The 12,152-nt window shown below is 38.6% G+C and overlaps 1 protein-coding gene across 1 annotated transcript in view; it reads right to left on the bottom strand.

The window, feature by feature from the left end:
- EPHA4 (EPH receptor A4) overlaps window positions 1-12,152 on the bottom strand; it is a 159,127-nt gene that overhangs the window by 52,405 nt on the left and 94,570 nt on the right. Inside the window, exon 5 of the mRNA XM_049768402.1 lies at window positions 11,524-11,862. Coding sequence (XP_049624359.1) covers window positions 11,524-11,862 — 339 coding nt within the window. The remainder of the gene's footprint in view (window positions 1-11,523; window positions 11,863-12,152) is intronic.

The following is a 12,152-nucleotide window of genomic DNA, read 5'->3' as shown; positions in this document are numbered from 1 at the left end:
TGCTAAGGTGTGGTACCAAAACCAAACCAAAAATGGATTGAGAACTCTATCTTAATCCCAGTTAGATTTTACTACATGCAAGTTTAAGTAAGTTCTGAATTAAGGAATTAAAATATTTAGAACTAAAAATCTATGAACCATGAAAATCTAAGGAGTTTATTTTTTAAATACTACCTAAAAATATTTTGTTTCATTTGTAGCCAAAGCTTTTCTATCCAGTTTCTGGTTGATTGTATAGACAAACACAAAGACTTGAACACATGGAGAGAAAAGATACAGACCTTCGGGTTAAAATCACAATCAACATATTTTGAAAATGCTCTATATACAAATGGTCGCCAAATGCTATGGTGCTGAAAATTGTGGCCATGAAATGATATTCCTGCAAGCCCTGATTGTTGAAAGTCTCTCTCTCTCTCTTATTTTTTTTTTCTTTGACATTTTTCTTTTTAAGTTCTGTTAGAGGTTACTGAAAGGAGTAGAATTTATGAGAAGGGATTGTAAGCTTGAAACTTGTAGCCCTAAAATTATTTTTTTAATGTTGGGGCATCAGCCAGAAATTAAATTGTATGTGCCAGATCATTTAAACTATATACATTCTAAGACTGAGACTAAAACAACAGAGCTATTAAAGTTTCAGTTGTTAATAAGGCCAGTAGATGTCTTCCACTGAGTCTGTACTTGAGGATTCAAGGTGACTTTTGTGGTCATAAAGCATAAGGGAAAAAAATGGATTAGGAAAGCTATAACAGTTTTAGGACTTGATCCCTCCTCTACCCGCCCCCTTTTTTAACTAGGAGGTTTCACAACATCTCAGTGGGAGCATTTCTTTAGTACAACTTGCTGAAGTGTGAAATTCTACATTACTGGTTCCAGCCAGGAGTCACTCTGGAAAGACCGGAAGGGCCTCATTAGAACAGCATCTCACTTAGAAATAGCCCCACAGTGTGGTCTCTAACAGACATTGGGGCAGGACTCCAATTCACTACAGGCTGTTTCATGCAAGCAAATTTTGACTGTGTTCTGAAATAAAGGTGTCCAGAAAGAGAAAAAGGCATCATTCAAAGAAAACAGACAGCTGAAGCGATTGAAAGTTTTTCTCAACTATCTACCCAAATAAAATACTAGTATACTACATATGAAGATTTTTCTTTGTATACTGTCTACCGCTTAATGTATCTTTTAACAATTGGATGGAACACTTGGATAAACTCTCAGGAATGTGCAGAGACAACCCTAGAGACCAAGCTAATATCTAGCTTTAATAGGAACAAGGGGAAGCTGTGCTTCTAGCCACCTTCACAATTATACTCAATATGCACACTTAATATGCTAAAAACACTCACAAAAAACGGTTGATTCAGGAGGCCGATTTACAGCTTGCAGTTTGTTATGTAGACAAACACAAACTCTCCAGGGAGCCATTGTGAGCTTGGCCCTTTCAGTGTTTGTTCTAATGGATGAATCTTACCCAAATGTACTACATACAGGGAGCCTGTTGGTGGGAGGTCCCTAGTTAAGCCCCGTGGAGAAGCTGAAACTGCAGATTCAAGTCTTGTTTGTATGCCCACATCAGCCACAAAAGGTTTCTGGATAGGTTTTCTGTTTTAAGTATCTTCCCCACAATCTTCATCTGAGAATTAGTTTTGAAAGGACCCAATAGCTTGAGAATAGGTTCCCATTTGGTAAAAAGTCAGGTCTAAAGAGATGCCCATCCTAGCCTTTCTTCTATGTTTGTCTTTCCCTTTCCAGGGGGAGAGCAAAAATTCAACAAATATCTCAAAGCACAGTCATTTTATCCATAGTTTAGAAAGATGATGGTTTGGAAAGAACCCTTTATGCTTGCTCATAACCAAAGGTAAAAGATAGTTCAAGAGAGTCAGTGAGAGGAAATGAAAGAAGCTATCAGGCTAGAGAAAGAACAAATTCAATGTTGTTTCTTTGCTGTGTCAAAATAGGTTAATATTTTGCTAATTGTTCATTCAGATTCTCTCAGCCTCTAGTACAAACCCATTTGAGTCCAAATCATTATTAATTGTGAAAACTATTGTTTCCACAACAAGAGACCATATATATATGCTGGCACAAACTCTATCTGTTGTTGCAAGCCTGGGTATGAAATCCTTCGGATTCATCTGCATAGGCACAAGGAGAAAAGGTAAGCACTTGTATGTGCATGTATGCAAGCTGAGATGAATGGCGGAAATGGGGGATGGGGGATGGTAAAAAGAAAAGTGTGTGTGTAGCTTTTTGGTGATGCTCATGGGGTAACTCTGGCTATGCGTTCAGAAATCACTCCTAGCTTGGGATGACCCATATGGGACTCTCCGGGGGATTTGAACCGAGGTCCGTCCTTGGTTAGCACATGTAAGGCAAATTTGCCCTTACCACTTGTGCCACTACTCCCGGTTCCTTTTTTATAAACACAACACACACACAGACACACACACCACTAATGAGGCTTAGATTCTTTACCCTGAACAATCTTAAAATGTAAAACCAAAAGAAAATCCTCACAAGTTTTCATCTGAACAAAACAGGCTTTCTTCTGGCAGGCCTGTATGGAAACGGTAAATGCTGGGCTGGGTGTGTTGAGGTGACAGGGACAAGTATTTTAATTAAACTGCAAATGTAAGCTCCTTCAATATAGGATTAGTCCTGCAGCATGGATCTTGTTTTTAAAGTTTAGGTTTTTCTTTTGTGTGTGTGTGTGTTTTTAAACAACATTTTCAAGACATCAGTAGGGGGTTAATGGAAGCTTTGATGAAGTTTCTCTGGATTTTTCCCTTGATGCTCTCAATTGCAAACTGGACTCTAGAGTCTCTCATGACTCCTCTAAGGAAAGCAATTAATTTAGCCAGTTGGGGTGATGACTAAACAATTGAGAAGTCCATGTAAAATCTTTGCTAACCCTGCACTGTTTCACTTCTTATCTTCGTCAGGTTCCTCTGTTCCAGTCTCTTGTCAGAGGCAAAGCCAGAGGGAGGCAAAGTTGGTGGCTATGTTAAAAAAACAAGCACAGCGATGAAAAATGAATTTGAATTAAGACTGTCATGGATGAAGGGTGAGTGCTACTGAATGGCTTCTCCATCGCACAGAAGAACACGTGTGCTTTAATTTATGAAGGAGTAAAAGGAAAGGAGTCTGGAAAAATCAAGTTCTGGTGTCTTGAGTATATAAATAAAACTTTTATTTTCTAGGGATGAAATATGCACCTCTTTATTTTATTATTATTATATTTTTTTGTTAATGCAACTCCATTTTTACTTCTTTGCCTCAATTACCACCAGACTCTGCAGCTGTCCTATTTGTCTAGGCGTGCTCAGTTAGGCCTTGATGATAGGTAATTTAAAGTGTTCTTCAGGGAAGCTTTTCTATTTTTCTCCTCACCAGGACTTGCAGTACCCATCCCAAATACAAATTCCCAGACCTGGTACCGTATTCAATAAGCTGCATCACTGTCTCCCCACTGGCTTTATTTTTTTATTTTCAAGGAGCATCATAATTAATTAGAACCTTTGAGAATTGTAGGAGTTGCAACAATATGCCATAGAAAGAAAATTCTTTTCATTATGAAAGGGAATCAAGAGACACTTAAATCAGTTCTCCCTATTTTAATGAAGAAAACAAACAAATAGAGAATAAAAACTGCTGATTTTTAAGAGTTATATATCCTGAGCATTATTGATTAGACCAGGAATCTTATCTGTAGGCTATAGAAAAGTGGTTTGTTTGGGCCCCATAATGACCCAGGACAGGAAATATTCTCTAACCAACTATCACTGCCCAGAGGTCCCACCATTTATACCAACCACAAAGAAGACAAGGCTACAAAAATCTTTCTGTCTTTAGAAAGATTTTGAACTGGTCTGAAAAGTTTATACTGGATTGGATGCTTGTTTTACACAGGACCTGCCTTGGTCCAATTCTTGACATCTATTGTTCCCTGAGCCCTGCCAATTGCAATTCCTGAGCTCAGAGCCCAAAGTGTAGTCTGTGATCATCAGGTGTGGTCCAAAAACAAACAACAAAACAGAAGATTTTGATTCATAAGTTTCACTAGCGTTGTACTTTAAACTTCTGAGGAATACAACATTAGCCTGATTCACTGCAATCAAGGGCAGTATTTGGTGCTATCACCAAGGGACATAGATAAGAATATAGATTTTGAAAAAAGTCAGCCAACTTGTATTGTCAGTACAGTTTTGCATGTCCCACATTATATGTGGAGACTTGAGTGTCTTTGGGAAAAGATTTGTGTTTTGGAGAAAGCAACAGTGATATTGAAATCCAATAATTTGCATGCAGTATTGTTTACAGAGTCCAAAAGTGCTAGAAAGAAGGGGGTCTTGCAAATACACAAAGTTGTTTCAGATGTGAGAATGACCCGAGGGAGAATCTACCACATCTTTGGCTAAGGCAGAACATCTCTACCTCCTTTCTGAGGGGTCTGTTTTGTGATTGAGCACTCTAGAGCAGAGATGGCACCCCATTTTTTCTAATGTGAGATGCACATCACAGGCCATCTTCTTAGTTGGGGTAACTCAATTCATTTGTTGGCAACAGGATGCAATGACCTAGTCTACTCAGATGGAAACAATCAAGACTTAGACCCACTACCTCGTATCCAAGGACACAAGATTTGCATGTTATGTTATTTCTAAACATCAAAAGGTTGATTACTTTTTCTTTGCTTATCTTTAACACTTTCAAAATAGAAGCCCATTCTATTTTAATTTCAGGTTGTAGAACAATTTGCAAGAGGATGAAGATTTTGGCCCTCAGGGACACAGATGGAAGGATGCTGACACTCTGATGATAAGTGGGTGGTGGCTTAACAGCCTATGAACAAAACAGTAATATTTACCCTTGTATAAATTATGAGAGCACAATAGAAATCAATAAATGAAATATAATCAAAGATTTGGTGTTCAGAATTGGAAATTGCTATTCATGGTATTAATAGAAGACAGATAAATGAGCCAGATGGATAGTACAATGGGAAAAAGTGCTTGCCTTGTACTTTAGTAAACCCGTGTTTGGTCTTGTTACTTCCAGAAGTGAGCACAGACTCAGCAGTCCCTGAATATCACTGAGTATGGCTCACAAACACAAACAAATGAAAGCACAATGTATCTCAAATGAATCATAACTGTGATGTGGGAATGGAGCTCAGGGATAGAGCACATGACCAGTGTATTTGATGACTTAGATTTGATCTCTGGTCTCTGGAATCACCACCAAAAAACCAAAAACAAACAAAAAAGAACATATATTTTTTCTCCATTTACAAACAAAAAAGTTTTCGGATTCCTGTTCAATCTCTTTGGTTTGCAATTCACTAGAGATCTCCAATTCATAAGGGACTAATGTCATCTACTTGCTGCTTTTAATCTTCACTCATCTTCAAGTCCATGTCTCTCTGATATAATTCTGGGCCAGCACTACTCTGGAATGACTTCAGGTTCCAATATCTTTCAGGTAGGCAAACTGAACTTCCAAATGTCTCCATTCTCTCCCTACCTACTTTCTTCTCTTAGTCCTAGTTACATTAACAGTCTACTCACCATCTGCTGCCTTCATTTCTCAGTGTCATTAGTGTCAGAATTTAAGACACTGAATTTAAAGAAGTTTGCTTGAGCCTTTTCCAAGACATAATTTGCAGGCTGTGCATTTCAAATGTTGCTTTTCTTTGGGGGTAAAGAATTGACCACACTCAGTTGTGTTGGATGTTCTGCCCAGCTCTGTGCCCAGAAACTGCTCCACTAATGCTTGAGAAAACAGGCGTTGCTGAGGACTTAACCAAAGTCCCCACATGCAAAGCAAGTGCCTTAACCTCTATGCTAACTTCCCAAGCCTCTATAAGCTGCTTTTCTTTTAAATAATACAAAATTTTTCTAAGCTTCAGAAGTCAAAACTGAACCACCTACAGCATATTACCTAACTCAACATCTCTAAGGCTTTTCCCTTTTCTCCTACCATTCCCCTTGAAGATTTCCTCTTACTGTCTAGAAGACAGGTAGCAATTAGACTCAGTCGGGATGAGAATTCCCACTGTTCTCCATTATCCCACTCAAATAACATAATATGTCTAATTAAAAGATGGCAGAGAAAAAGAGAATGGAAACTTGCTCAGTTGAGTAATAAATGGCAGTATCCTCTTTTACTTTGTTATTTTCTTTTCTCCACTCATTATTTTGGTTCTGTTTCATTTATCACTACATGGCAATTAGTGCGTGGCTGGTTTATGCTGTAAATAAGCATGTTGGTCAACAAAATGATTGTGAATATATTCTTTGAGTTAGGCATTGCTAGCACCAAAAAAGACTTTATCACTTCCTTGGTATGACATTTCCTTGTAGTAGCCCTGAAAATCTAGTCTTAGAGAAAAAGACTATATCAGGAATTGCATCAACTCTATGTATAACTTCACCACTGCACAAAGATTCTTCACAAGAGACTCCATAGGATATATTTTGACTGTCTTATCTCCTGAAAATAGCTGGCAGCAGCAGAAACATGTAATCAATAATGTCAAGTTGGTGAAGCTTTAGAAGATAGACAAGACTCTGATAGCCAAAATCTTACTTTCATATATTTTGTAAAAATTGTGTTCCTCCGAGGGCTGAAGTGGTAGTGTGGAGTGATAAGGTTGTCCTTGCCTTGCTGGCACTAAGCCTAAGATGGACCATGGTTCCATCCCCCAATGTTCCATATGGGCCCCCAAGCCAGGAGCAATTTCTGAGCACAATGCCAAGAGTAACCCCTGCACATCACTGGGTGTGCCCCTCACAAACAAAACAAAACAAACAAATGAACAAAAAAGCTCTGTGTTCCTCCATCATGGTTCCACAGGCTTCTAGGCCAGAAGTCACTCTTTGCAGTGGGTGCGATAACATTTAGAAACCATTGAAATTTACCTATTTGATATCATAGAGCTTTACCTTCTCTATTTTGACAACCAAAAATGTCTGAGACATTGTCCAGTGCTCAGATATGGAGTAGAACAACTCAACTATGGATACAATTGGCATGTTGTATGGGGCTTCAAAACAAATACCTTAAGTGGGGTTTGAGATGGAGGGAAAGCCTTCAGTTCATTCTGATAATACTTCTAAATATTAAAACAAACAAACAACAAAATTTGTCCCCTATATCTCAAAACTCTCTTTAGAGCCATTTTTGGAACATCACAAAGTGATAACTATAACTTTATGGTCACAGCTCGTGTCTTCAAATCTTGCAATTTTTAGAATTGGAAAAGATTTTAAGAGATTAGCCGGGTTCAAATAATTATGTAATCCAGGCACCTGTGAAGTCCTCCAAACTCAAGAGTGTTAACAATGCCAGTCATTTAAGACACTACAGCTGTGCTAAAGAGAGATTATCAGATGTATTTCCATGTAAAATATCTGGAGCATAGTTATGTACACAATAAAAATAAGAAATTGCTGCCTCAAGTGCAATCTGGGCTTTCCAGAGGATTCTATCCAAGGGTTTGTAATGATTTTATGCAATAAAAACAACCTAATATGTGGTCCAGCCCCGTCGCTAAAAGACTGGTGTATAGGGGTATGCTGTGGAAACTAGTGTTGTTGACAAACATATCCTTTTTCATAAAATTATTACAGCATTCCATTGCTAGAACAGTTTTGCTTTACAACATTTATCTTGCCTAGTTGACACCATCCTATATTCAAATGCCTGAGATGGTCCACTTAACTAAAAGTAAACGAAAGGAAAGCCTGCTAGGAAACAAATCATCTGGCACTCTGCTTATTCATTTTTCATAAATATCAGCACCATTCCCCTGCCCATTCACTAAAAGACAGAACAGTTAATGTTTCCTTGTTTGGTGTTTTCTCAGGGAAATATCAATATTCAAATCACTTGGCACAGGGATGTAAGTATTAGAGGGTGTTTGATCTCAAGAAGAGTTTGCAAAAAGTCCTTTCCTCACCCAAACCACAGAACTTTCTAGAACCAACAAACCTGCAGTTTGCTGACACCATCCCCAGGTGACCCAGGGCAAAAGTCATGAGAACCAGCCCTTTTGGCCACTCATATAAAGTTCACATCCTCAAATAAACACATTTACAATCAAGGGGACTTTCTGTTTCCCATTGTCTTATCTTCAGCATCCATTGTCTTTAATTCCAGGGAGTTCAAAGGAAAAGGGTGTGATCAGCTCCTTAGGATGTCAATAGGCAAATGGGAATTGGGGTGGTGCAAATCACCATCTAAATAAACAGCATTCTCACCAATTTCTACAAATCAGGATCAAAGTCCAGTTAAACCTACATCTCTATGCTAAGATACTCACAATTACAAAAGGAAGAATGTCAAGCAGAATACTTGGTGTAGCTAATCTTCTCAGAATTCACAGAATTCAGAATTTGGAATTCTCAGAATTCAGAATTGTAATCTTCACAATTACAAAGGGAAGAATGTCAAGCAGAAAACAGATTGTTGCTAATCTCAGATTGTTTTAGGAAAGCAACACACCCTTCAAGGAGAAAGGCCATCCAAGCTTCTAAGGCTGCTGGAGATGGGATCTCAATAGTGCAAATCTCAGGGGTAATAATAAAACTAGGAATTCTAGGTTTTATTTATTTCTTTAATGATTAACTGATCAGAGAAAAGCCCCAAGGAAAAAAATGGAATGAAAACAAAAGGGAGGCACCACTAAACTCTATGACCTCTGGGTGGTGAATTCTTCTATGGGGGAATCATTGGCTCTAGGAGTCTAGAACAATTTAATTGAACAAAATAATACAAACAAATGCAATTAGATTAAAAATATGTATATGTAAATATGCTGGGGAAGCTCTGATGGAGTTTATGATTGGCTATATTCACCCGGAATTTTTGCCTACATTATTAATTTGCACTACTAGGAAAAAAAGGGTTTGTTAATCAAAGATAAACTATCTTGATTTTGAATTCGCAAACTCTAAATTATAGTAGGATAATGAGGTGGGACCAAGCTCTCCATGTATAACATTGCTAAGTGACATTTTCTGGATGGCCACATAGGGAGGGTTCTACTTATTGACAGATTTATTTTTTAATTTTTGTACTGCTTCCCAGCATTAGCCTTCATGAAAATTAAAATAAGAAGCTAGAATCTGATTCCCATTTAGCAGACCCACCCTGCAAAGACTGCTACCATGTTAGAAAAACCTCATGTGCTACAGGAAATTCATCTAACCTCATCTTTCTTGTAGATCGGGAAGAATCACGCTTAAGTTTATTAATAAAATGTTGAGTATCTCCCCTCCCTCACCCCACCTCTTCATAATGTTTTTGCAGATTTCCCTCACTTGGAGGGTTTTCAGCCATGTCCTGCTTTGCACTCTTTGTCTCCTTCTTGGCCTGATGGGGCTGACATAATCCATTGGCTTAAGTCCCTTAAGTACACAGAATCAGAGGCTTCTCCCCTTAAGGATCTAGGGAGCCAAGCCTGTCCACAGTACAGCTCCCAGGGTCTACTCACCGCCAAAAAAGGATGACTTCACTTTACACAGCAGAGTCTGAAAAGGGCCCATTTTCTACTTTTAGAGCAGTTAAGAACAGAAAGAGGGATGACTTTGAAGATATCCCAACAAAAATGTAGCATTGGGGGCTGAATGAAAAATATTGATTGGATCATAAACACCCCTTTCCCTGGGGGTTCCAAAACCATTATATATCTGGGTTTCTTCCAACTCCAAGGACACACCAGTCACACACACCAAGATTGCCAGCATTCTGTCCACAATATTCCCACTGTCTCTGTCCAAAGAGAACTATTTAAATCTTGGCAATTTATATAATCCTTGTGACAGTGTCAAAATCTCCTAAATCACACTCTTCTTCACAGAAGGAAAAATAAACTGGTGATCACTAATGGTCTTTCCATGCTAAAAATGCAAAATTAAAGAAAGGAAAATGTAATTAGGTGATCTGTTCACATCAGCTATTGGAAGACTGGCCCCATAGCCCTGCTAGAGCCAACTAAGTTTGCTGGCCTAGTCTTAATTTATTTGTTCTAGAAAGTTCAGGGAAAGTGGAAAATTAATGAGTTTTCGATAGGCATACTGGAATATTTCTCACTACAGGATCAATTAGTAGAGATATGTTGTACTGAACTATTGAGTGCACTTACTGAAACATTCATTTTGGAGAAAAGTGCCATAAAAAGCACTAGGAAGGCTGGCAGTTCACAGTCCTTTTCCAGCAAACTTTGCTGTTCTTTAAGAGGCTCAGAAAAGGTTAAACCACAGGGCCTTTCCTTCTGCTCCTCTCTAACACTCCAGAAATAAACAGGAGCTGGCCATGAAAACATGATGCCTGTGATGAAAATCTAGACTGGGAAATTAGTATGTTTTGGGGGTGGTAGTATGTTTTGGAGGAGTAGAAATTAAAATTGTAAGGTTAGAAACCAGCAGCTAAACTCAGGTTCAGAAATGCACTTTAAAATTGGTATTCAAGATTTTCAGATAGTTCTGTAGTGAACCTAACAGAAATATCTCATGAGCAGAAAATATTTTCTAGTTCTCTGAATTAGAAGATGATGTACTATAGAAAATGAGCAGAGAGGCTAGAGAGATAATACTATGGATAGGGCAGTTGCACACAGTTGACCAGGGTTTCATTCCCCACAAATCTTACAGTGCTCTGGGGAACATGTGTACTAGGAAACAAAGTCAGGTCTTACTCATGTCATGCACATAATATAGCACTTGGAGGCCATCTCCCCAGTTCCACAACTGTGTGTTTAAGAAAAAAAAATATCAACCACAAACAGTAAAAAGGAAGTTATCCATGTAGTTCATTCATTGCTCACAGATGAGCATGGTGATTCTCACACTCCACTATTTCATTATCTTTTATGTTTACACACAGGAAATAAAATAGGAAGTAAAGCTGACAATGGTTTTGCTGAAAATATAGCAAATATAAGAGTACAGTGTATTGCTTAAAAAAATCAACTTCAACAGCTTTAATAGTATGGAAATCCTCTTATACCCAGCCATGGTCCTAATGAAGAAACTGTCGAATTAGATACAGGGGAATTCTTGTATGGTGTGATGCAATTCAGAGGACTGCCACCCTCTTCTCTGGATACTGTCTCAGTCTCATGAAAGTTCCATTACCTAGAACACACTATGCTGTGAGTCTCCCAAAAATACTGGGAGAGACTGAACAGAAGTTAATATGCTTTAAACTGGACTTAATCCATGGCACATGAAGTCATCCCCTAAACCTGGTCAGGAGTGACCCCCAACCTCAAAGCTGGGAGTAGACTCTGAGAACTATGAGTTCTATTTGCAAACTCTCCCCCTAAAAAGAAATAAATAAAACGGTCTACTAAGTCATTAAGAGTCCTAAGTATCTTCTACCCTATATACTCACACAGTCTTTCATGAGAATCAAACAGTTCTACTTCAATGGCTAAATTCTACTATTCAGTCAAAGCAATGAAAGCTTTTTGTCTTTGCAAATTTAGACCACACGATAAAGTGGATCACAGATTCTTACCTGCTTGATTGGTTGTCACAGTGACAGATACTGACTGGTCCTGGCTTGGGTTATACTTGGATACTCCATTCACTGCCCAGATTTCAAATGTGTAATTGGTGTGAGCGAGGAGGTCAGTGATGGAGACTTTGGTAGTCTTCAAGCCATTCTGTTGTGGAGTGTAGTGAACTCCACTCCCACAGGGTCGACACTTGCTGGAATCACCAGCTCCACATTTCTTGCAAACCACATTGTAAGAAATGTCCTGGCGGCCACCTGTGTTCTGTGGACTGCTCCATTCCAAGTTCACTGAGGTCTCATTGACATTTGAAATCAAGTTGAGGGGAGCAGACGGTGGACCTGGAGGAGAAAGGGCGAAAAAAAGAATCACATCAAGAACTGAAATTCTATAGAATTGCTACTATTCTCCAGAGTTCAAGGAAGAAAGATGTAAGATGGCCAAGTAAGACAAAAGCATATGTTTTCATTTTGCAAGGATTGCTGTTGTTCACAGAGAATGAAGCAAAGAGCTGCCATATCAACAACTGCAGTTGCAAACAAAGGCAGTAGATGTATCGTTGGAATGAGTTGATTGTTCCTATGCAGCTTATTTTATTTTTGTTTAATCAAAGAAAATAAACAGGGGCGGG

This window comes from Suncus etruscus, chromosome 2 (assembly GCF_024139225.1).
Source record: "Suncus etruscus isolate mSunEtr1 chromosome 2, mSunEtr1.pri.cur, whole genome shotgun sequence".
In the NCBI taxonomy this organism is placed as follows: Eukaryota; Metazoa; Chordata; class Mammalia; order Eulipotyphla; family Soricidae; genus Suncus; species Suncus etruscus.
This window is presented reverse-complemented; position numbering and strand designations above follow the sequence as displayed.